At 41.0% G+C, this 27,692-nt stretch overlaps 1 protein-coding gene across 1 annotated transcript; it reads right to left on the minus strand.

The window, feature by feature from the left end:
* On the minus strand, nt 1-27,692 carry elovl4a (ELOVL fatty acid elongase 4a). The gene is made up of 7 exons (XM_067449312.1): nt 27,445-27,692; nt 26,827-26,917; nt 24,056-24,243; nt 13,381-13,461; nt 8,511-8,682; nt 8,179-8,306; nt 1-2,165 (listed from the first exon to the last, which is right to left on the minus strand). The coding sequence occupies exons 2-7, from the start codon at nt 26,891-26,893 to the stop codon at nt 1,854-1,856; spliced, it is 948 nt and encodes a 315-aa protein (XP_067305413.1). The 5' UTR covers nt 26,894-26,917; nt 27,445-27,692; the 3' UTR covers nt 1-1,853.

Below are 27,692 nucleotides of genomic sequence, written 5' to 3' on the forward strand. Positions count from 1 at the left end.
TATGCATTGCCATTTATTGTATTATTATATACAGCAATGTATATCTGTCATTTGAAAAAAAAAAGAAGAAAATGAGTAGATGATGATCATTGCATTTTCAAAAGCACAATGTACAAAATTGCACAGAATATACAACATTATAAAAAATTCAGGACAAAAAAATGATATATTTTAGGAATTTAGGAACTATTCAAAATGAAAAACAGGGAGCTCAAGACTTTATTTACGCACAATGCAATATTGCAGCTACAAACATATTTCCCAATCCCATTTTCAGTTTAAGTGATGTTTTGATTTCCCAATGAAAACCAAAAGCTATCTTATCATGTGAGATGTTTGATGATAACCCTGTGATATCAAAAAGTGTTAATATGGATGCATGATATATCCGTCAGAGCCAGTATTAGTTTTTAAATGATCTGCATTGGCCTGAATTGGCTGACATTTATTTAGCAGATATTTTAGCCTTTTCAGTCAGTATATAATTTTTTATGCCAGGCCACAAATCTATTCCATCATTCATGCTGGATGTTACAATGTTTGATTTCACGTCTAGATGAGAGATTTGATTGTGAACACTGTTTTTCAGACAACAGAATATTATATATATATATATATATATATATATATATATATATATATATATATATATATATATATATATATACAGTAGTGGCTAAAAGTGATGTCGGGAGGGGGTATTTGTTTTTATTGACCCTACAGGTTCCATCAAACCATCAAAATGTGAGGAAAATATTTTATAATTTTGAAAATGTAATATAAAGGAAGAACAAAACACTAAACTTTGTTAAAGTATTTATCTGACAAAATTATTTGGCAAAAAACAGCCAACTACAGCTACAGTTGCTATTTCACAATGCAAAACAAAATGCATAGAAAAAGATGAAAATTCATACATCCACTGCAATATAATCAGTTATTAATATTCTGTTGGTTTTTGCATATTCATAATTTATTTGCATGACAGCCTGCCTGGACAAAAACCATGTCCGCACAATTTGGCAGGTTTCATTGCATTATCATCACAATTTTTTTTTTTTTTACCAATATCTGAATAAAGGGTGAAGAATTTTCATCACTTTTGCCCACTACTGTATATTATCAGTCAATGGTCTTGGCAGGTTGCATCCCTAATTTTGAAAGAAGCTGAAATATGCAGTGCCACATGATCTATGTTTTAAAGTACAGTACTGTTGGTAATATATCCTGCCAGCAGCTAAACAACACACAACATACATAAAATACAACATTTCAAATAAACAAACACATGATTATGTTTACAAATAAATAAAGTGGGGTCCAAAAGTGTCAATTGAAGAAGAAATATGCATTATTTCTATGTGACCAATCAAATGAGCCACACGTGTGATTTTCTTCTTCCATTGAAGCTCAAGATGCTCTTTGGATCATAGATCATGCTGGAGAACATGGACGTCGGGATCTAGATTGGTTGATCTCATGATCGTGCTGATAATACGGTTAGTGAGGAAGCATTTTGTGTTGCAAAATAGTACAACTTTTGGACCCCATTATAACAAATGCTCCTATAATCATTGTACACCGATGAGACATGGGTCTTTTCTGGCATTAGAACAGCGATGTAAAAAAAAGGCAGATACATAGAATAATGTACTAAACTTAAGGAGGGCGATATGGAATGATATCATATTGTTCAGTCTCTCTGCGTCTAGGCTCGTCTTTCTCCCCCTCCGCTGCAGAAAGTGGCCATACTGTTTGGTCGTATGAATTTGGGATTGATCTGAGCTGATCAATGGTTCAGCACGGCCCCTCGTGAACGGAGGCTTGCCCGTGTCTGCTTCCCTCTCTCCGATTTACTCGCGCTTCGCTCTGCCCTTCCGCTTTCTCCTCCCGCTCTCCGCCACCGCCGGCTTCTCGTCCATCTTGGTGGCGTTTCCGTTGCTGGACGTCAGGGCTCCATTTGAGGCTCCGTTATGAAGGGCTTTGCCCGGTTTGGACCCCGTCTCGCGGCGGGGCTGCCGACGGTACGTCTGGTAATAGAAATTGCCAAAGAGGATGATGAAGGTGAGGGCGTATCCAATCAGACACCAGTGCATCCACTTCGGGAACGGGCAGTCGGAGTACAGCGACAAAGCCGTGTGGCCGATGGTGACGTGAAACTGGATCTGCGGAAGAAGAGAAAAGACGCATGATATCTCACCAGATCCCAGAGCCTGATCATCAGTTTAGTCAAGACAGGTTAGGCACACTTTTGACTAGAATACTGAACAATTAACTTTCTTCAGAGTTGTTCTACTGTTCGAAGTTTGAAGTTGGTCTCTTATGTATCAAAAATACTGTAATATTGTGAAACAGTATTATAATTTAACAGAACTATGTAACTGGTGAATATACTCTTAAATGAACACTCCACCGTTTTTAGAAATAGGGCTTATTCAACTTTCCTACATTTAGATATGTGAGCAAATGCATTTTTGTCTCAGTGCAGGCATTGTTTTAGTTTGGCAGGGTCGCTAGCTTAGCTTAGCATAATGAATGGAATCCTATGTTGTCAGATAGCATGTCCCGAGTAAAAGTGATCCAAAAAAAAACAACACACCCATCTAATTACTTCTTGTGGCCTGTGTATTCACAACGAGTACAAATAGCGATGCAGATTAAGACTAGGCGATTTCCTAGGCAGATATTGACTTGGGACTATATTATGGGGAAGCATAGGCGAAGCACTGCTACTTGGGCGCAGAGATCTCACGCAACACATTGCGATCGCTCAACAGCCGGAGGACGTGAGGATGAGAGCCGTGATATCTCTGAGCCCAAGTGGCAGTGCTTGAAAAAGTAATTAGGTGGGTGTTTTTTTAGTTTGGATCACTTTTACTCAGGACATGCTATCTGGCAACATAGGATTCCATTCATTATGCTAAGCTAAGCTAGCGACAACCCTGCCAAACTAAAACAATGCCTGCACTGAGACAAAAATGCATTTGCACACATCTAAATGTAGGAAAGAAGTTGAATAAGCACTATTTATAAAAACGGTAGAGTGTTCCTTTAAGTAAAAAAAAAACACCTACTTTTCTGAACTCAACCTAGACGGTTTGTCCAATTTTCACTAAAATTGGCTCATATCGTCTTCAGACCATCCCTGTTAAAATGGATGTGAGGCTGTATCTCCACAACGCTTTAGTGTATTGAAACTTGTCTTGGTACATGCCATCAAAAGTATGACCCGAGGCTACATGCAGCACTTCAGCACAGCGCCACCTACTGGTAAGGAGTTATAACTTCTGAACGGTTTGCTCCAAATTCTTATAACTGGTTTCTTTTGGTTTAGAGCAGCATACCGAGTCGAATGATACCGAATTTTCCCATATCAGCCGCTTTGAATTGTGTCATAAAATGCTTGTCCGTAAAATGCATTAGCATATCATTACTAAATAGTGTACGTGTTATCAGCCCTAATGGTACTCAAAGATACAACATCACTTTTTGGTGAAAATGTATAATGAAATTTAAAATAAATGCTATTATTACACGGCAGAATTATTACAATTCTGATTGGTCAATCACGCATACCAGCGTTATGTTATTCCCAGATACTGCTCATCCTGGTACTACGAGCAGTTATCTTGACCGATACTACTTATATGCTTAACGCTCTCATTGACTGTCTGGCGCCATCTTGTGGCTGTTAAACACTTAACCACCATGGGTTACAATGGAAGACCTCAATGGTCTACTTTATAAAGTTTTAAATGTGGATATTTTTCTTACACAAACGCATCGATTCGAATCAGAAGGCTCTATTAACCCATCGGAGTCGTGTGGAGCACATTGTTTGACGGACAGCTGCATTTTTTATGGACTTCAAAAACAACTACAACTAACGTTACTGCTTGGATTAACCAGAGGTGGAAAGTAACGAATTACATTTACTCGCGTTAATGTAATTGAGTAGCTTTTCTGTGTACTTCTACTTTTTTAAGTAGTTTTAAAAATCTGTAATTTTACTTTTACTTAAGTACATTTTGATTAAAGTATTGTACTTCGCTACATTTTAAACCACATCCGTTACTGAGTAAAAATAAATCATTAATGCATTAATGCAAAGAGGGGAGGGAAAAAAAGGCGATCCGGAAATGACTAATATTGAATAGAGGGCGCGGGACGCGGGAAAGAACATGCGCGCAAATATCAGATGGAGACGAACAAGACAGACGTCAGTGACGCAGACCCAGGTGAAAGCAAAACGCCGTCGTGAACTCCTGGCTAGTATGGAAATACTTTAGATATAGAAAAAAATAATGTGGTGTTGTCCTGGAGGATATCAAATGTGCACAAAATGTGGATGCAAATGAAGAAACACATAGAACATGTCCGGCCACACATCCCTCTGTGCAAATAAAGGTATGTTTATACCTTAGGCCGATTGATTTCTGTGACGCAGAGGGAATCCCGGAATCCAGTCATGAACATTAACTTTACATTATAACGTAGATTTGGTGTAATACGCGCAAACTGGTGGATGAACGAAAAACTCAAATGTAGAGCTTTAGGCCTTAGAAATAAATCAAATCGCGACATGGTCTGTGAACATTAAAGCACAAAACATTGCTATATGAATATATGATCTGCTTGTTCTCTCTCTGCTTGTGAATGAGCTGCTCCGTCTACTACATATTGACTCTATTATTCTTAAACATTTTTACAAATTAATGATAAAAATAAGTTGTTAATCTAATTCATAGTAATTTATTGAATTTAGTTTATTAGACATGTTTTATTGAAATTTTAATAAACAAAATAAACAAATGGTTTTAAGTTTGTTATAATAAAGCATTTGTTCAACCAAATAAAAAAAGACCAATCTTCTTCATTCATTTAACATCATTTTAACTAGTGATAATAACCATCATAGGTACAGTAAATGTTTAATTGATGTTTTCTAAGATAGTTGTCATATCGTGAAAATCTCATTCTATCCCAACCCTACAGGGGAGAGTCCCCCACCCCCACTGTTAAAAAAGTAACTAAGTAACTTTTACTCTGAGTAGATTTTAAATGAGCTACTTTTTACTTTTACTTGAGTAAATTTTTAGACCAGTAATATTACTTGTACTTAAGTAAAATTTCATTGAAGTAACAGTACTTTTACTTGAGTAGAATATTTTTTGTTACTCTTTCCACCTCTGGGATTAACGCTAACCTGGACTTTTTAAATATAACTCTGAATGTGTCATATACACCAATGATGACTTGAGGGTGAGTAAATCATGGGCTAATTTTCATTTTTGGGTGAACTAACCCTTTTAGCATTCATTTTCAACATCTCCAGCTATAGATAAAGGCTTAAAGCCGCTCGGACCTGTTTTTCTTCGTGGAAGCTTTGCATAAGAGCTAATGAAATATTTCAACTCAAGACAATATTTCATGTCTAATTTATTTGAGACTAGTAGCCGTGTAATAAGCGGGATAATGTTGTTATCTCAGAATAAACCCCTTCAGAGTGATGCAAGACCCCTCCGCTGTCTGGGGTTATTCTGAGATAACAACCGGCTGGATGTACATTATCCCTTACATTGCTTTTGATTAATTTAGCTTAATTTATCATAGATTCCTTGAGACATACCGAGAACATTGATACCAATTATGTCATATTCGGTCGAACTTCCTGTATTTTTGAAAACCTACTTTTTCAAACTCCTTCTAGACCGTTGGTCCGATTTTCACCATATTCGCCTCAGATTATCTACAGACCATGCAAACGTGTTTTAAAAGCTTTTTGACCAAACCACTGAAATAACGCATCTACAAACTTGATGTCATGATGCCAAAACTGCAAAGCTTTGGCATATTGACCCTTAACGTTCTGTTTAATGTTCTCCTCACACTGACCACACATCTATTTGGTAACAGCACCACCTATTGGTCAAATGCCATAAGCAACCAAATCATATTATGATTGTATTTTTTTATTTGTTTTGCCATTTTGACTAAACCGTATAAAATGTCTGTAATTACTCATTGGTTTGATGATACCAGCTTTGCCTGGATAACTCATCTTGCTTTTTTGTGCTTGCCCTGTTATTTCTGCTTGAAGTATATATTTTAAAATGTAATTTATTCCTGTGATCAAAGCTGAATGTTCAGCATCCTTACTCCTCCAGTCTTCAGTGTCACATGATCCTTCAGAAATCATTCTGATATGATGATTTGCTGCTCGAGAAATAGTTCATGTTAGTAGTGGGAAGTTCGGATCATTTTACTGACTCGGATCTTTGAGTCTCGTTCAGCAAAATGAACGAATCTTTTTTCGAGTCATTTCGAGTCATTTCGTTCATTTCACCAAAATGACATGTTAAATAGCCCAACACATCTAGTACTTATGAAAATGTTGATTACATTTTAAAACTACATACAAATAAACTATAGGGTACAGCAACCAAAGCCAAATGATAAGAAACTGAAATGTTTAATTAATTGATTAGTTGTTGGGTCAGGCTATTGCAGTTTCTCTGTTAGTTCACCTCACCTCCTGATCCAAAACATTCTTTCTCTTGCAACTTCATATTTATCACGTTTGTTTTCCGCCTCTCGTGTCTTCGAGCTCCTCGAGACGTTAGCTGTCGACTCGTCTGTGTCTGACTCTGATCAGATCTGGGGGCTGGGCCGCCCGGACCGTGCGTGACACAGGTCCGGAAACAAAAATGATTAGTTCTTACGAGTCTTTCGGGTTTGAGTCTATCGTTCTTCCTGTTAGTCCCATAGAGTCTATGCTTTCAATAACGGAAACAGAAAAGATTAGTTCTTTTGATCGAGTCTCGGGTTTGAGTCGTTCGTTCTTTTGTCACGTGACTTGTCACCGTATAGAACACAAGTTCACAACCTTTTTAGTAAAAAGCACGTAGTTATTTATTTTATTTTTTATATTATTCTCAGTTAATATCAGACATATACAAATATGGGAAATATATTGACTATTCAAGTCTAACATCACAAATTCAATTAGACTAATTTTGAATCAACTGTGTGTGTGTGTGTGTATATATATATGTATATATATATATATATATATATACACACACACACACACACACACACACACACACACACACACACACACACACACACACACACACACACACACACACACACACACACACACACACACACACACACACACAGCATGGACTGACAGCAAGAACGAAAGACTCAAACTCGAGACTCAAAAGAACTAATCTTTTCTGTTTCCGTTACTGACAGCATAGACTCCATGGGACTAACAGGAAGAACGAAAGACTCAAACCCGAGACACAAAAGAACTAATCATTCGGAGATTCAGAGCTGATTCAGAGGCCATATGTTGCGTAATGCGCATGCGCGGTCAACACAAAATGAACGAATCACTATCTGAGACAACTCGGTAGTCCCGAGTCATAATAAAGATTCGTTCAAAATGAACGAATCGTTCATGAACGACACATCACTAGTTCATGTTGTTATAAATTTTGAAAACAGTTGCTTCATGTTTCTGTGGAAACTGATATGTTTTTTTCCAGGATTGTTTGATGAATAGAAAGTATAGAACAGCATAAAATGTGAAATATTTTGTAACATTATAAATGAATACAACTGCACCCTTATCGAATAAAACAATTAATTTCTTAAAGAAAAAAAAAACGTGAACAGTAGTGTATGTTTCATCTATATTAAATTATTCATCACGTCCTGGAGTGATCAGTCGCATGTCCAACATAATAAAGCAACTACGGTAAAAATGTATGTCATTTCTGATGTTTGAACAGTTACTCTGCTTAAATGTTTTCGTGAAAACTGAATTGCTGTATAAAGTACTGTATAGTGTGATGTTACGACACCAGCATTGAAGATGGAAAACATTAATAAAAAAAAAATTGTGTGCATACATCATGTTTAGTTTAAAAAAAATTATAAATATATTGCAAAGGGGATGTTATAATACTCTAAAATTACACTCGAGTAAAGAATCCTGGAAATGTGATAATAGAAATTTGAGTAAAGTAAATGACCCCACACCACATAAAATGCTATTATCCTTTAAAACTACAATCAGTTTTTCCCTAAAGTCCCCCTAATCTTTTATTCCTCATCATTCTCACTGTTTTTTTCACACATGCTTTGTAAAACGTGACTATTTACCATTTGGATGATTGTCAGATATTTCTTCCACCACAGATACTTCTGTATTTTTGGACCAAATGCGGCCAGCCCATAATACAAGTACATCAAGACATGGATGGCTGCGTTCATATGAGCCCCGAAGAACGCTGCAGAAGAGACAGATGCACAATCAGTTCATTTCATACGAGTGGAAGATCTGTTATTCAGACAGCCATGAATCATACAGTACGAATTACTTCTATTGTGTCGCTGTTCTTTCAGAGCTTGACACACATGGTCTGCATTTCTCATTTGTGTTGTATATGTACGACTTCATTCCAGCGTGTGATGCCTGTGTATTTAATACTTACACTGTCCCCCGGCGACCCATTTGATGCCAATCCACCACAGCGTGAACATGGTGCAGTGGTGATAGACATGCAGGAAGCTGATTTGGTTGAACTTCTTACGTAAGATGAAAAACACAGTGTCGAGGTACTCTACACCTTTAGAAATAAAGTACCACCACAAAGCTGCTGCCACCTGCCATCACAAGAGAACACGTGCCTTTACTCAAGTATTATTATTACCCGTGGTCTCACAGACAAGGCTTAAGCTAGTCCCAGGCTAAAAATGCATGTTTGAGCTGTCGTAACTCAAAGCAACTTGCACTGATTTATCCTAAAATATGTCGGTGCCATTGTTTTGTCTCAAGATGCACATCAAGAATGTTCTTTACTAAGGCACGCTTATAAAAGCTGCCTAAATGTCTTAACTGAACTACGGCCTAATCCTGACTTAATCTAAATTCTGTCTGTGGAAACAGCCCATAATTAATATTGAGTATTAAAGCTACACTGTGTGATATTTTCCCCCATCTAGCGGTGTAAAGGTATATGAGCATCAAGGGAATAATAGTTTCTGTTCCTCTCAATTCTGATTTCGTTTGAACTCCTACGGTGACCGATTTAGATTTAGTGACCGATTAACATGGCAATCCCCCTCTTCACATTCGACACGGTGCCATTGAGTGTTAAAACGCGAAAGCAAAGCTTTAATTTACGGGTATGTCCCTCTTTGGCTAATGTACTTTCAAGATGGAGGGGCAACATGGCGACCAGCATTCGAACCCCTCACCCGTATGTATTTTCAATGGTATATTATAAACTTACGAGAATACTTTATTACTTGAAAGAAGTAAATATACATTAATGAGCACATATATTTTTGAAAGAACTAAGTGATTTTAGCTAAGAAGAAACTAAAAAAGTTACACAGTGTAGCTTAAGGTAACTTTTAGTCTCTTTATGAAAAATAGAACAAAATAACACTTTGGACACAGCCAAATGTTTTAGTTTTTCTGAAATTATATTTATGGTTTGCTTCAACGCTTACATTTTTATTTTAAATGAATCAAAGGTATTTTTAGTAGTTGGTTCTTTGTGTTTATAGTCTCCTAGTTTGAAGTTTATTTTGGTTCTGTGTTTTCCCTTCTTGTGTTTATTTCCTGTTATTTTCCTGACTTTTGTCAGCGTTTCTAATTATGTTCTCATTTGTTTCTATGGTTACTGATTATGTTCGCCACCTGTTTCTTGTTCAGTTATCATTATCCCGTGTATTCAAACCCTCAGTTTGGTTCTTTCTTTGTTCGGTGTTGTCTTTGTCTTACATTAACAAAGGACATTATTTGACTCTACTTTTTTGAACTTAGCCTCATTTGGGTTTAGCTTTTTGATAAACCCAACTGTTCTCAAATAATGTGCGAATGAATTTGACGAAGATCTATCTGAAATGGATGTGAGGTTACATCTCTAAAAAAAGTCAGCATATTGAAACGAGTCTTGGTACGTGCCATTAGAAGTATGACATAAGGCTACATGCAGTGTTTCAGCACAGCGCCACCTACTGGTCAGGAGTTATGATCATGGCAATTTTGGCTTATAACTTCTGAACAGTTTGCTCTTTTGATTCCGTGCAGCATACAAAATTTATAATGAAAAAAAGCCATTAATTGCTTTTTTTTTATAGCTGCAGTCCATATTTTTATGGGGTTAAAATGATCCAAAATAAATTTGGGAGCAGTTACATAACCAGCCAGTGTTGAAAACACTGCTTACCTTAGCTCAATCTACAACGGTAAGAATGTAATAATGTTTTTAACTCCAGTGGTACTGGTGGATTTCCGCGGGAAATTCGAGCATATCTTTGTCATTGCATCACATCTGTACACATACACGTGTGAAGATGTTTGAGGTGGAGATATATAGCCTTTTCTCACGGCACTTGATATAATTAAACTTATCAATTTGATGGCGGATCCAAAAAGGTTCGAACTACAATCACCAGTGACATCTGGAGATTCACCCGCTGTAAAATGCAAAAGACTTCGGAGTGGCTACAGAAAAAAAAGACACTTCAACCAGCTGATGCAAAAACAAGGATAAAAAGGGCTTTTAAATGTGGCATGAACTCTGTGGTTCAGTTAGGCTATGTAACAGTAGCACACTAGTTCGCTTAATTCAGCAATTATTTTGTGCTAGCTATGAGAGAGAGCAATTCACCTCTAATTCACATTCATTTGTTGGTATATGACGATTAGAAATTAGACTGTACAGAAATGGAAACTGAACTACAGGTGACCCTAATACACATTAATGTAGTCACGCAATGCTGATGTTAACATTAACAATTTGAAAACAAAGTATCATTTGCACCAGGACCGTGCACAGATATTTTGAGGGGCAGTGGCCCAAACCAAAAAAAGGGGCACTAATAAGGGGGTTGAGTATTATCTTAATATAGAGAATGAATAACAAACCTATCACAATCATACTGTAAATACAATTGTTAGGCTTTAGAGCTAATTCAAATTATGTTGTTCTTATTATTCTTCCAAAAAGTTGATTCTGGGCTAATTTCTTTTCTATTTAAATTTTTTATTGGAGATTTAAATAGCAAATGAGAATCACTAAAATTATTGAATATATTTAAAGGTCTTTTTTATGATTTATGCAAATCAAACGCAACAGTTTTTTAATAACAGAATATGTAAAAGTATGGTATTTGGGGTAAATGGCATATTTAACATGATAATAAACAGCTGACTGACTTCCATTTGGTGACATTAAGATTCAGCTGGTAAATATCTTAAGTTGGATGTCCATCTTAGAGGTAACATCCTATATATAATAAAAATATGATAATAATCATATCATATAATAGCCTACAAATATATTTAGTTGTTACAACAATAAAACCTTATTAAATTATTATGGTATCTCATTCATTCAATGTTTTCAGATTATTTGCTTCTTTTGTTTCCGTATTTTAAAAATATTTTTATATTAACATTTTAATATGTACTGAACAATAATTCATTATTTTATTCATCAAAATAAACAGAAAATACTGCGAACTTTTTTGAAAAATGAGCACATTTTTCTTAGGGTGTGTTTTAGCCCCATTGTACCCTGAAACAACTCACTTATATTTATAATAGCCTTTATTACCTTTTTAAAAAAATTGTGTATACGATTAATACGGTCTAAACAAAATATCATAAATATGACGTATGTTATAGATATTAACTTTTAAAATTGGTTATAATCGGAAATCTATTTTACAGGAGTTAAAGAGTGACAAACTGTCAGCTCAATATTCAGTATACAGTATATGACGATATACCCGCTGGCATGCTGGAGCTTTGAATCCATGTTCGCACTGTTGAAACTAATAAACTCCTAATTCCGCGGATCAACCACTGTCTGTGATGTGGATTGTCGTTTGTAATATACCTGTTAATCGGACAACATTCTGGAACTGTCGTCTCTACAGAGAGCGGACACAGACTGTGAGCGATGTTGCGGAGCAAGCGGGAAAACATGGAACGGATTAGTGGATTTTTAGCGGAATAGAGCACTTTTATGGGAATCCTCTGGGGGTGAGGGAGGGAAGGGGGCAAGAGGGGCACCTTAGCCGAAGAGGGCAAAATCATGATTTATTGCAATGGTTTTCCCCCATAGTTGGTAGGAACAAAGTGGATGTTAGCTTGTTCAGATGACATTCTTATGTTGGTCATACTTTCAAACAATATAATCTGTGATTCAATTCATGTACAGTTGATAATTCCTCGAATAACTGCAGTTGCAGATTTCGAAAAGAGATGGCGACAAAGAGGAAAAACTACAAACTGCAGCTTTAAATAATTATACCTAATTTAATTAAACGATTCCTTGGGATATACTGAGAACAATGATACCTATTATGTCATATTCGGGGAAACTTGCATAATTAGAAACATTAACTTTTGCTTTTATATAATTGAACTTTTGTTAAATAAGCCACTTTCTAATTTCTAACTTAAAATAAAACATTTTGTTGGTCTCTTTTTTTTTTTTTTTAAATATGCATCATATTTTACATTTTGTACTAAAAAAAGTTATTCCATTTTAGACAAACTGACTTAAAACAGAAACTATGATTTTGGATTAGACCATTATAAAATACGCCTTAAATAAATTACAGTAGTTTAACTTTTTTCCCGCTCTTTACAATCATTTGTGTCTTCACACAATTATGACCCTTGTTATTTATATATATATATCTCTAAAGTCACAGACAGAGTTTAGATGATGTCAGGATTATGCCGTAGTTCAGTTAGGACCTTTAAGCAGCTTTTATAAGCGTGCCTTAGTAAAGAACATTCCTGATGTGCATCTTGAGACAAAACAATGGCACCGACGTGTTTTAAGATCAGTCGTTTTCAGTTAAAACAGCTCAAACATGTGTTTTAGTTATGGGACTAGCTTAAGCCTAGTTTGTGTAACCGGGCATAAATGTATCAACAGTCACCAATCATTCATTGTGCAATACAGCTTAAATGTTTTAATAATAATTGATGTATTAATGTATTAATACAAATATATGAATAATAAGTATAATATCTGTAAATACTCACAATGGTTAATTTATACTGAACATGCATTATTAAAAACTACAGTGATGCACAGCCTAGCTGAAACAAATACACTAGTCTGTGAACATGAATGTCAGATGGTGCTTGTGAATGTGATCCGGATGTGAAGTCACAGAGTGAAACTGAACTCCTCGGTTATCCCGCTCCGGGAACTCACTTTAGGCCAGTAACTGGAGAGCAGAATTACGTGTCCAGTTTCAGTGCCCAAGCACAGTCTCGGACAGGGACCGGGTAACATTGTGATCCTATCTGGGAAGCACACTCACCCTCACTTCATTGGGATCTTCTGAGTAGTCGACGGGCTGGCAGATGTAGCTGTAGTTGGCCGCCCGTGCTGCAAGGAAGAGCTGGAAAGGAACAGGAAATATTATGGACTATTTCATTGCGGGAACAGCACTCAATGTGATACAGACATTTTTGATCTGAGCTGTGATTGGTATAAAGGACAATTCCCATTCATTCGTTTCTTCACCTCATGCATAAGAGAGAGCGAACGTATCTAGATCTAGCAAAGTTACTCTCACTAATGAAACTGATTGATTACCATATGAAAAACTAACGCTGCACCCCAAATCGCATACTATCCATCTAAATAATTATTTGAAATTATTATGTCCCAAATCCTGCTGAAATGAGTATTCCTAAGATACCCGGACGGTCTGCTATTTCCAGTTGATCCTCGTTCAGACTGTCAGTTCAAATCCATTTTTTGTGCATATCCGATTTAGCAAGTGTGAATGACAAAAAGACACAAAAAATGTGATTTTTACAAATGCTTTTCCAGCTACAATCAGCAAATCACATTTCTGGAAATCCGTTTCGGTCTGACCACTCTGATTTTAAGAAGTCAGGTGACTCAAGTCTGAGAATCTGGGGGGCCGGATATTTTAAAGGGTTAATTCACCCAAAAATGAAATGGATGTCATTAATGACTCACCCTAATGTCGTTCCACCAGTGGCGTAACTTTGTTTTAAAAAGTGGGTGGGACATAAATTGCGTATCATATGCACGCAAAAAACTGCGTACTATATGCACACCAAAGCTCATTTTGACATATGAGGGGCGCTCAAACCTCAAAATGAGCTTTGGCGTGCATATGGTACACAGTTTTTCACTTGCATATGATACACACTATATGGCGTATTAAGAGGGGTAGCATTGCTGATACAATGTTATATCAGATGTAAAATATGTACAATAACAATTGCAGAAAAATGTGTATTAAGATGTCCGGAAATCAATTAAATAGTTCATTTATTGATATAGATCTCGTTTAATTATTGCATCTAAACACAATATAGATTTTTCACGTGAATAAAGGCATATAGATTTGCACACTTTGCTTATAATCCCTGGTTTAGTCTGTAAAACTTAACTGTAAAACCTCGTAGCCTATTTTTTCTCTCATCAAAATGTTTGATTTGAGATGTTTTGTTTATATTCGTTTTTTTGTGCATTTTGTTTCGTGATCTGACCGGAACAAATAGAAAGTCTCTGCAACGGCGTTAAGCGTTAGATTAAAGCGCTCGTCTGTGTGAAGACTGCACGAGCCGCGAGAGAAATCTGCAGCACTGATAACAGCGGCAACGAGCGCCAGATCGCCTCTTATATAACAAACAAACCAAATTATGCTCTTCTAGTTAACTAGAGATGTTTTGCTCCTATTAGTTAGGTTCATCCATGAAGCAAGATGTTTTAAAAAAGTGGTGGGGACCCGTAAGACCTCCGTTCGTCTTTAGAACACAGTTTAAGATATTTTAGATTTAGTCCAAGAGCGTATTAAAGTGTATGCACACTATACTGTCCATTGATCGATTCACTGATTCATAACTGTTTGAATCTTTATTTGAGGTTTGAAAACAAACCAAGAAGAGAAGACAATGTTGAATAAAGTCGTCGTTTTTGTGATTTTTGGACCAAAATGTATTTTCGATGCTTCAAGAGATTCTAATGAACTAACTGATGTCACATATGGACTACTCTGATGATGTTTTTATTCCCTTTCTGGACATGGACAGTATAGTGTGCATAGACTGCATATGCTCTGGGACTAAAATAAAAAAATATCTTAAACTGTGTTTGAGGCCACATCCCCCCCCCCCCCCCCCCCCCGTTTCTGCTTGTTTTGGGCTAGTGGATGGAAAATCCCTGGTCTTGATGCACAGATCCGATTTGATGTCTATATAACATTTTTCCATGATCCGCTTAAATCATCTTTTAAAAGCGAACCATATCCGATATTTGTATTTACACTATACACTTACGAAACAGCCCAAGATGTTCTGACCCGGAAAAGGAAGTAAAACGGCACAATATGCAATGGACGCCGACGAAAAGATTATTAAAAAATCTTTAAAGGTCAGCAAAACGTCACTCACATAAGGCGGATAAAAAAGAGGAGATCCCTTGTTGCATGTGATCGCAGTTTGTGCCCACCTGAGTTGACGTTGTTCGCCGCCGTCCCTTTTTCAATGACGTACGACTCATTTACTGGGGGATTTCCAATTTGACCGCTTACATGGCAGACGCAAATGCACATATCCAAATCATATTTGGGATTTATTACCTCAAATGAGTGAGGCCTGAATCCGATCTGAGGATATCCGAATTCATTTTGTTTGCACGTTCACATGTCATATCCGATCTGTGCCACATGAGAGGGAAAAATCGGATTTGGATCACTTAAACCATGCAGTGTAAATAGGACCTAAATAAACCTAACTCGTATTGAACTATGACCCCAAAACCGAGGTACATACCGAGGTACATCCGCGTGGTTTCTGTGACTTTCGGCCGCCACATAAAATGTAAACGTCAGGCACATTTCATCACTGGACTTCTACGACACAAATCGGCACAATGCCAAATGATTAAGTCTCATTATAACAGCGGAAATAACTTAAAATATTTTGTCATTTAAGATAAGAGTAAGACATCATTCAACACTGTAAAGGGGTGTTTTTATTTGTGTACATGCTACACTCTTTTGAAAAATTAAGAAAACAAACACGATGCTGCTTTCTGCCATCCCAGCTTCCAATGGAGCGCGTCACAAAAATGAATCTGTATTGGAGTGTGGATCGACTGTATTCATTGTCTGACTGTATGCACCGAACTGTGACCTCCGTGGCATGACCATTCGGGATGAATACATGTACCGTTACACCTAGGGATGCACGATATTGGATTTTTGCCGATATCCGATATGCTGATATTTTTCAGCTCATTTTGGCCGATGCCGATGCCGATATATGTTTATTTTTTCCCTTTGTTTGGAAACAACACCATTTTGAGCAAAAACTATTTTTTTTTCATTCTGGTTTCAGATTTCTGAGGTATCCTAAATAAAAGGATTCTTGTTGAAGATAAATAAATGTTAATAAAGTTCTTTTTATGATAAGAGTATATTAAAAGCTCTGAAAATAACAATAATAAAGTCAGTAATTTGTCACCCCAGATGCAGCTGTAACCTAAATATTGTATTTTTGGATTTAACGTTTGTGCACATGAAGTGGGGGTGGCATGACATCCATTGATGCTGTCTTTTAATTCTACAATTATTGTAGAGCTCCTTGGATTATTTTTCATCATCCATTTCGTAAAATTTTATTACAGATTAATACACTGTATATAAAAGTATTTAATTTACAAGTGTCATGCTTGTGATTTATGACATCATTACTGATTTGTTTATTCAGAACAAGAAGTAACTTCAATTTATTTGTGTATTCTACTTTTCATTATATTAGTGTAACAACAGCGCCCCCCACTACATGTATAAATATATAGCGGTCTAGCTGGAGGGCACTAGGACCTGGAGGAGCTTCTGCTGCTGTGGAGGCTGCCGCACGCGCTAGAGAGTGGGACTGGGGAGACGATTGGGCTTGTTTTGGGCTAGTTCCCTTATCGAGGGAACTTCCCACTGCGTCGAAACGCTTTGGGGATGCTCCCTAAGCATCAGCGAATCTGAAGCCTGAATAAACACTAGTCCAATCCGATTGGTCGTGCGTGATGACGTCATTGTGACGGCGTACCCGGAAGTATAAAAGGGGAGCCGGCGCATAATGGCGGCAGTTATTGCTCTTCAGCATAGCGCTCTCTGTTTGGTCTGTCTATTTACTGTTGTCTGTCCAGTTGCGAGTGTGTGTGTGAGTGAAAACTTTATAGTAAAAGTATGGAAGGAAAGAGCGGATTTAGACAGTGTGTGCATCCGTGTCCCCGCTTCATCTCGGGATCGGATACACACCTGTTATGTGTGCAGTGTCTGGGTGTGCAGCACGCTCGGGCGGCTCTCGAGGGAGCCGCCTGTGAGCACTGTGAGCGGCTGACACTCAGGCTGCTCCGCTCTAGGCTGGCCGTGTTCGATGAGACCGGCCAGCCTCGTGAGCCCCATGGTTCTGGACCCGCGGTCGCTGAGGCGTCGCGGCGTCGCAGATCATGGGGCTCACAGCGGGATCTGTCCGAGGGCTTTGGGACTGCTGCGGCACTTTCCCAATCCTCCTCGGACAGTTCCGATGATCTTCCTCCCCGTGTGGAAGCCCGCTTTGCGGCTTCTTCCCCCGGGGCGGAGGGTCCGATGCTCGTTCTCTCCGGTTCCGAGGAGCCGGAGGGCGCGGGCATCGGGGCGGGGGATGAGGTTTTTCCATCGCCTCATCCGCCCGCCCAGGAGGAATTGGTCGAGGTGTTGACCCGGGCTGTGGCTAAACTCAACATTGAGTGGCCACAGGAGGAACAGGAAGTTCGGCCACCCAGTAGGCTGGATGACCGGTTCCTCGCACACCGGGTCCAAACACCGCGCCGGGGTTTGCCTTTTTTCCCCGATCTGCACACCGAGGTGTGTAGATCGTGGAGGAAGCCCTATTCCTCGCGTGTCTCTAATCCCCCACTGTTGGACTATTCCAACGTTCTGGGGGCACGCGAGGCGGGCTATGGGGCGATGCCGCGGGTGGAGGATGCTCTCGCGAGCTATCTTTCGCCCGAATCGGCATCGTCCCTTAAAACCCCGGTGCTGCCCACCAAACCCTGTCGGGACACCTCAGGGCTGGTGGGCAAGGCTTATATGGCGGCTGGGCGGGCTGGTAGTGCGCTGCACACTCTGTCGATCTTGCAGGCCTACCAGGCTGACCTTCTAAAAGAGCTGGATGAGGGCGAGGGTCCCTCTCCGGAGGACGTACTGGAACTCAGGAAGGTCGCAGATTTGTCTCTCCGTGTTACCAAGGAGACGGCCCGTGCCATCGGCCGCTCCATGGCAGCTATGGTGACAACGGAGAGACATCTCTGGCTGAATCTGTCGGGGATAAAGGAGAAGGACAGATCCTTCCTCCTGGACTCCCCGATCTCGCCTTCTGGTCTGTTTGGGGACGCGGTTAACTCCGTCGTCTCCAGACACCAGGAGGCGAAGAGACAGTCAGCGGCCTTCCAGCAGTACCTCCCTCGCCGCTCTAAGCCCGGGAAGGCTGGCCCTAGCGGGCAGCCTCAGCCGCCGACCAGCTCCTCCTCGCATCGTCAGATGCAAAAAGAGAGCGTCGCCTCTAGAGCCCCTCCTCCGGGAGCTTGGCAACAGAGGCGGCGCGCTCAACAGCAGCCTTCCGCTCCGAAGGGCGATCTGAGGAACGTCCTTCAGGCGCGAAAGGCTGCCGCAAAGAAGTCCTAGCCTCGGCAGGACTTCTCAGGGCGGTCCCTCCCGCGAGGGGGCAACCGAGGTTGCTTCCTTCGCGGCGCCCTGGGGAAATCGATGTGGTAATCCCGCCGTCTACGACGCTTCGGGCCACATCGATTTCCCGCGAACGCACGCTGCTCCAGCCGCCTCTGGAAAGACCTGCGGCTGGGCAGCTGGCGCGTCCGCACACAGAGACTCGTTCCCAACCACTTCCTGCCGGGCAACCGCTTCAGGGGGTCGGGGACGAGGCTCGTGTAACACCCGACGCCAGCCTCGAGAGGCTGGTTCCCTTAGTAGATTATCTCGGCGCATGGAAATGCCTTCCGAGTGTATCCACATGGGTCCTGCGCATTGTAGAAAATGGGTACAGACTGCAGTTCGGTCGGCCTCCCCCTGGGTTCAGGGGGGTGACCTGGACTACAGTGGTACCAGAGCGGGGTCGGGTAATGGAACTAGAAGTAAAGACCTTACTGGCAAAGGGGGCCATAGAACATGTTCCTCCGCCAGAGAGGGAGTCCGGCTTCTACAGCCGGTACTTTATAGTTCCCAAAAAGGATGGAGGGTTGCGTCCGATTATAGATCTAAGGGATTTGAATCGGTCTCTAAGGAGGTTCAGATTCAAAATGCTCACTATCCCCATGATCGTGAGTCAGATCCAGTCCCAGGACTGGTTCGTCACGATAGATCTGAAGGACGCATACTTTCATATCTCCATCCTTCCATGTCACAGGAAGTTCCTGAGGTTCGCTTTCGGGGGCGAAGCGTACCAATATCGAGTTCTTCCCTTCGGCCTAGCCCTCTCCCCACGCACATTCACAAAGTGCATGGATGCAGCCCTGGCTCCTATGAGGCTTCAGGGCATCCGTGTACTGAATTATATCGACGACTGGCTCATACTGGCCCAGTCGTACGATATGGCGGTTCGGCATCGAGATGTCGTTCTAGCCCACATAAAGTGCTTGGGGCTGAGACTCAACACGAACAAGAGTGTGTTGACGCCGTCCCAGAGGACTACGTTCCTAGGGGTAGTATGGGATTCGACGACGATGCGGGCACAATTGTCTCCCGCGCGCGTCGAGACCATACTGGCGATGGTCTCAGGAATAAGGCTAGGCCACACCATCACTGTGAAGCACTTTCAGAGAGTGCTGGGGCACATGGCAGCAGCGTCCAACGTGATACCGTTCGGCCTGCTACACATGAGACCCCTCCAGTGGTGGTTGAAAACCAAGGGGTTTTCCCCCAGAGGGAATCCTTTTCGTATGATCAGGGTAACGCGCAGATGCCTTCGTTCCCTAGTCATATGGAAGAAACCTTGGTTTCTGTCCCAGGGACCAGTGTTGGGAGCGTCCTGTTGCCGGAAATCCGTTTCAACAGACGCCTCCCTCACTGGTTGGGGCGCGGTCATGGACGGCCGCTTTGCGAGGGGCCCATGGGAGGGCCGTCATTCCTCCTGGCACATAAATTGCCTGGAGATGATGGCGGTCTACAAAGCTCTCAGGAGCTTTTTCCCGGACCTCCGCGGCCAACATGTCCTGGTGCGGACAGACAATACGGCTGTCGTAGCGTACCTCAATCGCCAGGGAGGGGTAAGATCGCGCCCTCTGTGCAGATTGGCGCATCTAATCCTCCTGTGGTCCCAGGGGAAACTGTTGTCCATCAGGGCAATGTATGTCCCGGGGGTTCAAAATCAGGGAGCAGACATCCTGTCGAGGCAGGGGCTGAGGCCCGGGGAGTGGCGGCTCCACCCCGAAGTGGTGGAGGCCATATGCGAGAGGTTCGGCCCAGTGGAAGTGGATCTGTTTGCGTCTCAAGAGACGTCCCACTGTCCACTGTGGTTCTCCCTCACGCATCCAGCCCCGTTGGGGTTGGATGCCATGGTGCAGACGTGGCCGAGGCTGCGTCTGTACGCATTTCCCCCGATTGCTCTGCTCCCGGGAGTCCTGGAGAGGGTCCGTCGGCAGGGGGTCAGTCTACTTCTGGTAGCACCCCGTTGGCCGACGCGAGTTTGGTTCTCGGATATCATAGCCCTGCTGGCAGGTCATCCATGGCAGATTCCTCTGAGGAGGGATCTCCTGTCTCAGGCGGCGGGGTCGATTTTCCACCCCCGGCCGGAGATATGGAACCTTTGGGTTTGGCCCCTGAGGGGGCCAGGTACCTAGAGGCTGGCCTGTCGGCAGAGGTGGTAGAGACCTTACTCAGCTCCAGGGCTCCGTCCACAAGGAGACTGTACAGCCTCAAGTGGAATGTATTTTCCACTTGGTGCAGGAGGCGTGAGGAGGACCCAGTTAACTGCCCAGTGGCTTCAGTGCTGGAGTTCCTCCAAGATCGCTTCTCTGCGGGCCTAACCCCGTCCACACTCAAGGTGTACGTGGCTGCCATTGCGGCTTTCCACACTCCTCTGGGTGATGGGCCTTTGGGTAGGCACCAGCTGGTTGTACAGTTCCTCCGTGGGGCTCGGAGGATGAGGCCTGTGGCTCAGTCCAGAGTTCCAACCTGGGACCTGGCAGTGGTTCTCGAGGGATTGGCTGAGGCCCCCTTCGAGCCACTAGAGTCAGCAGAACCTAAGAATCTGACCCTTAAGGTGGCCTTTCTACTCGCCATTACCTCTCTAAGGAGAGTAGGGGATCTCCAGGCCTTGGCAGTAACGCCGACTTGCCTGGAGTTTGCCCCGGGTGGAGTAAAGGCCATCTTGCACCCTAGGCCGGGCTATGTGCCCAAGGTCCCATCAAGGGTGGTCAGGTCTTTGGTTCTGCAGGCATTTCATCCTCCGCCTCACGTGACGGCGGAAGAGGGGAGGCTTCACCTACTCTGCCCGGTCAGGGCACTCAGGGTGTATCTGGCGAATTCCGCACAGTGGAGGAGATCGCAACAATTGTTGGTGTGTTTTGGCTCACCCAAGAAGGGGTTGCCTGCGTCTACCCAGACTATCAGTAACTGGATAGTCCAGGCAATAACCATGGCTTACCAGGTGCGCAGTTTGCCTTCACCTGTAGCCGTGAGGGCACATTCCACCAGAGGCATGGCCTCTTCGGTGGCCCTCCTTTCTGGGGTCCCCCTGCAGGATATCTGCGAGGCGGCGGGGTGGGCTACTCCACACACTTTTATCAGGTTTTATAGCCTGGATCTCCCTGCGACGCCTGGCGCGAGGGTGCTCCAACCCTAGTTGTGCCCGGTTTCCGGCTTCACACTAGGACAGGCGCTACCCTCGGTGTGGCCTAGTGGGTACTCGTTCCCCAAAGCGTTTCGACGCAGTGGGAAGTTCCCTCGATAAGGGAACGGCTCGGGTTATGTATATAACCCTTGTTCCCTGAGAGGGAACGAGCACTGCGTCGTACCGCCACACCTCGGCACGCCTGGAGCGCATGCTTCAGAGCAAGAACTGCCGCCATTATGCGCCGGCTCCCCTTTTATACTTCCGGGTACGCCGTCACAATGACGTCATCACGCACGACCAATCGGATTGGACTAGTGTTTATTCAGGCTTCAGATTCGCTGATGCTTAGGGAGCATCCCCAAAGCGTTTCGACGCAGTGCTCGTTCCCTCTCAGGGAACAAGGGTTATATACATAACCCGAGCCGTTTTGTTGTGAAAACGTGGCAAATCTGCTGCTGACGGTCACGTCCTTCTGTACGTGCATTCAGAAATTCAAGGCAGCATTTAAAAACAGTCAATATAAATCACTGTACATGCAATGTATTTTCTTGTTTTCACTTGAAGAATGACCGCAGTGCTGACATGGTCTTATCGCTGTAGCACTCCTTGCACACGTGAGTTATTGCAGGCGAATATCAACACGTTATCATATCGGCAAGGCATATCGGCATAATGTTTTCATATCGGCCGATGCCATTTTTATATTTTAAGCGTTTATCGGCCGATTCCGATGTCGTGCCGATAATATCGTGCATCCCTAGTTACACCCATACTACAAACGCAATGTCACTGCCATAGAAATCAATGCAGATATTTCGGAAAATGAAAGGCCGCCATGGGATACACAAATCGGATCTGAACAGTTGCGATACACGGAGTGAACATCAATAATTTTAGCTCGGATTCCAGTCAAAAACGCAAATAATAGGATTTGGACTGACAGAGAATCTGAGGTGCAGATCTGTGGCTAATATTGCCCACAAACCCAATGTGCATTAGACAAGGATTCGATTAGATCTACAAACACGGATAAAAAGTGTTAAAAACTACATGCCGGATATTCAAGGTTGACTGGAGAAGTGGGTTTGACTAATTAATAAATCTAATCTGATGAAAAGATATTTATTTCATGTTATTCACATTATATTTCATCTGCAACAGCATTGTGAACTTTTATAAAAGATACATTTGGTCATTAACTTTTAAATGCATCATCATATTTAAATTGCAAACACGAGACGACCCGTGACTGGCAGATCCACGTGCTACTACGTTTCTCTCCATTACCTTGAAAATTACAATAAATCAAATTGTACGATTTTAACTGTGGCAAGATGATTGACAAGGTCATTTAAACGATGACAGGATGCACCTAACTAGGCAACAAAGCTGTCCCTTAAAGACACAATAATGACCGCACAGTGGATGTCCCAAAACTCTTCTGCGGCACACTCAAAGGTGTACGTTAACGTTTTCTTCACAGAAACAGCATGGACTTTAAAGGCACAGCTGAATTAGGCGAATTGTGATGCAGCATAAGACAAAGACTTATGGTGTATGTTAATAAAAATAGGAGTTTGCAAAATGAGCAATAAAACAAAACTATGAATGTGCATTACAGTATAAAGTCAAATTAAATATAATCTCATCATCAAATGAGCAATCAACCAAGACTATGAATGTGCATTACAATATGCAATCAATTTTAAATAGAACCATCAGCACATTTTTCACATTTCAATGACAATTTCAATCAATGTTGGCTGATTTAATTAATTTCTCAAACCTGACTTCTGACCATCAGTGTATTCTGTCCAAATGAAGTTGGTGTTGCTGAATCATAAACACCCAGAGAGATAGAGTAGTTACAATTTACTGCTAAATATAGCAGTAATGGTACATTTATAGCACATTAACAGACAGGGTGAGCACTGTACTGCTGTTATTTGGTGCTGATGAATATGCAGTTTCTAATAAACAACGTGTGTTTTCATCATAGGCAGATTTAAACTGAAACTAAATAAAAACTCTAAATAATCATTCTCAGACAGGATAAACACAATAAATATGAAGGCCTAAGCATTAACCATAAAAAATCATGCTGAGAGTTTAGGGTGAACTCGCCTCTTTGAAAATGAAAAAGTTAAGGATGACCATGCTGAAGTTGTAGACGATGAGGGTCTTCCTGAGCTGGAAGGGCTCTCTGCCCTGCATGTACTTCGGCCCCAGCCAGAGGAAGAGCAGATAGGAGGAGCTGATAGCCAGCGTGGGGAGCGGAGAGTCCATCAAAGGCCATTTCTCCACACGCTTGTCTACAAACAGACATGAAATCCCATTATTGGTGTTTTATCTGTATTCCACAAATCTCCATAAATTGCACTGGTATGATTTAATCGCACCTAACATAAAAGTTTGTGTTTATATGCATGTATATATTATTATATTTATATATCTTATACAAACACACGCACACACACACAGGCAAATGGTGGTCACATTAGATGCTAACTGGTTTTCGGACCCTTTTGGCCTTTTACTGTGGTCAGCCTAAGGCACACCTGTACAATAATCATGCTGTCTAATCAGTATCTTAATATGCCACAGCTGTGAGGGGGATGGATAATCTTGGCAAAGGAGAAGTGCTCACTAACACAGATTTAGACAGATTTGTGAACATATTTGAGAGAAACAGGCCTTTTTGTGTACATAGAAAAAGTATTTGGTCTTTGAGTTCAGCTCATGACAAAATGGACAAAAACAAGTGTTAAATAAAATTTTGCGTTTACATAATATACACTGAACAAAATTATAAACGTAAACTTTTATTTCGGATGTGATTAATCAAAATTAATCAGTTTGACAGCCTTATATACACACACACACACACACACACACACACAGTTTAGTTTATTTATTTTAGTTAATCATTTTAGTGCTTCAAATGTTGCCAAGGTAACATTTCCCATTTTTGTTGAATTTATCAACTAATATTTATATTTTATGGTATTTTAGCTTTAATGGTTTTAGTTTTAGTTAACAATAAAAACTCTTACTGGCAAATACAAAAATGTTTCCCTTTCCCGTGTTGGGAGGAATGGGCAGGGTGCAAATTACACAAAGTAAGAGCGTTGGGGAGGGGGAGATGTGCAGATATATATGTATATATATATATATATATATATATATATATATATATATATATATATATATATATATATATATATATATATAAATGAATGCAACTTTGCTTCTATTTCAGTATTATTTTTTAAGTTGAGGATATTTTCAAAAAACAAATAACTTTGTCCGTTCAGATTAACAGTATTAAAGGGGAAATGTAATCATTCAACTGAACTGTGTATATACATTTTAAACACGTTCTTCATTCATGCAATAAATTAACATCCTAAATGAGCAAGGTTATAATTCAACAGATCAGGTAATGTTGATGGTTTGAGCCATTTCAGGGGTGGCCAAAATTATGATTTCAAATCAGTCAGAGCTACAAACGTATCTTCATATTTACAGTTAAAGCTTCATAATATGGGTAGTCCTTCATGGGGAATTGAGCCTTCATTAGGGGGGTCCCACTTCCTAACCAATTTGCACCCTGGGAATGGAGGTACATTTAAAGGCACAGGCATCAGTTTGTCTTTTCAACCCATCCTAAAGCCGAGTGCCTACTGTGTGTTTTTAATAGTCCTTCAGACAGTTGCTTGTCAGACTGTGTAAAACGTGATCCCTGCATGATGTCACAGTGTAGGATCTCAGATGTCATTAATGTCAGACAGTACGGCAGTTAAGACGCGCTAAAAACGGACACATGCAGGAAGACTCGTCCGGAGTGTTACATCATCAGTGACACGTTCAGTGATGTGAGCGGCATTTACATGCGGGATAGAAATGGAGGCTCGCAAACAAAAACAGCCTCTACTCTCTAGCGTTAACATTTATTATGGCTTCTCTTGCCGATGTGTGGAGCAAGTGGTGTTTTGTTGTTTCACTAATCGTGTCATCAGGTTTTGCGCGCCTATTGGCTTTTGATTAATCGGCTGATGGGGAACACGTCAAACTAACAATCCAAGACTTGATCAGACTGTGATCAAGTCTAAATGTTGTCAGCATCATTACTTCAGTCTTCAGTGTCACATGATCCTTCAGAAATCATTCTAATACGATGATTTGATGCTCAAAAAACATTTATGATTATTATCAATGTTGAAAACAGTTTTTGTTGCTTTTTTTCAGGATTCTCTGGGAAATAATGAACAGCATTTATTAAATATAAATCTTTAGTAACATTATAAATGTTTTCACTGTCACTTTTGATCAATTTAATGTATTCTTGCTGAATACAAGTATTAATTTATCTCTCTTTTTAATCTCATCACACAGTTTTTAATAGCTTCCACAAACATATTCAGAAACAAAAACTAACTATAACATTGATAATAATACAAATCAGAAATTATCATATGAGAATGATTTCTGAAGGATAACGTGACACTGAAGAGTCATAATAGTGCTAAAAATACAGCTTTGATCATTTTTAAATGTATTAAAATATAAAAAAATCATTTCAAATTGAATAATATTTCACAATAGTGCTGTTTTTACTGTATTTTTAATTAAATAAATGCAGCCTTAGTGGGCATAAAGGCATTAATAAATTGTAATGTGTCCAATCTTTTGTTAGATACTGTATCTAGTCTAGTTCTAGTCCAGTTGTTAATTGAAGCATATATAATGTCTAACATTTACATTTGTTGAAATCTGCTTTCGTTCACCTAAAGTGAAACCTTGAGTCGGGTCAGAATCTAAGATCAGGCCCTTCCTGCCCCCGGCTTTATTTAATCATGCATCACATCCAGATCACTGAAGTCAAGGCCAGTTACCTGCAATGGTGAGACTCCATTTGTAGAATTCCACAGTGTCGTTGATTATATGCTTTAAAATGTCCATCGCTGAGACTCAAATCCTAATGGTCTAAGAACACATAAGAAAGATAAGTTGGTGCAGTGGTAAAAATGTGGCTGTGCGTTAATACAGTGATGGTGGGGATGGGAAAGGGCTTTATTATGATGGGGAGGTGGGGTGTAATTCAGCACAAAGGCTAGAACAGCACGTGTCAGCAGCACAGATCTGCTGAATTACAATGGTAATACTGACACATTATTCATGAACAGATACACTTGCATCAAATGCAACTACACTGTAGGCCTATATATAAAGCATTCGATCAAACATTTTGTTGCATATGATATAATTTGATGTCAAACGCCATCGCAGCCTCTCCCAAATCAGCGTCTGAAGAACCGAGAAGGCTTTTATTACTTCAGCAAAATGACGACTAACAAGAGATGCAATGCAACATTCAGGGATCAATCGCGCAAACGTGTCGTTGCGGCAAACGCCAAAATATCCCTGCGTTTACAGTATACCTCTAAAATGCATAATATAATAGACTTCACATTAGAATTAGCGTCGTAAGGAAAGATGATTTCCGTTCTTACCGTGGCGAGATTAAAATCCCTTTCTGATGACATTCAGCGCAAGGTCGCGCGCATCCAGTTATCCCGTGCTGTGGAGAACACCTTCGTCCCGGATTTAACCGGATCTGCTCAAAGGCCTGTGGCTGAAACAGACAGGAATAAACGCATCCGTGAGTAGAGCATCCTAGAGGGTTGCTGGCATCACTGCGGCTCTCGGGTCGCTCCCCTAGACTCAGACAGCAATGGATGAGGGCTGCTCGACTGCGCAT

The sequence above is a fragment of the Pseudorasbora parva genome, chromosome 7 (assembly GCF_024679245.1).
Source record: "Pseudorasbora parva isolate DD20220531a chromosome 7, ASM2467924v1, whole genome shotgun sequence".
Taxonomy (NCBI): domain Eukaryota; kingdom Metazoa; phylum Chordata; class Actinopteri; order Cypriniformes; family Gobionidae; genus Pseudorasbora; species Pseudorasbora parva.

Excerpts from the sequence above, each read along its gene's own strand:
- elovl4a (XM_067449312.1), bottom strand. The coding sequence starts at position 26,893 with ATGGACATTTTAAAGCATATAATCAACGACACTGTGGAATTCTACAAA. Across the intron at positions 13,462-24,055 it reads ACTTTTTCATTTTCAAAGAG|CTCTTCCTTGCAGCACGGGC; the intron begins GCGAGTTCACCC and ends GTTCCTTTCCAG. Across the intron at positions 2,166-8,178 it reads ATCTGACAATCATCCAAATG|ATCCAGTTTCACGTCACCAT; the intron begins GTAAATAGTCAC and ends CTTCTTCCGCAG.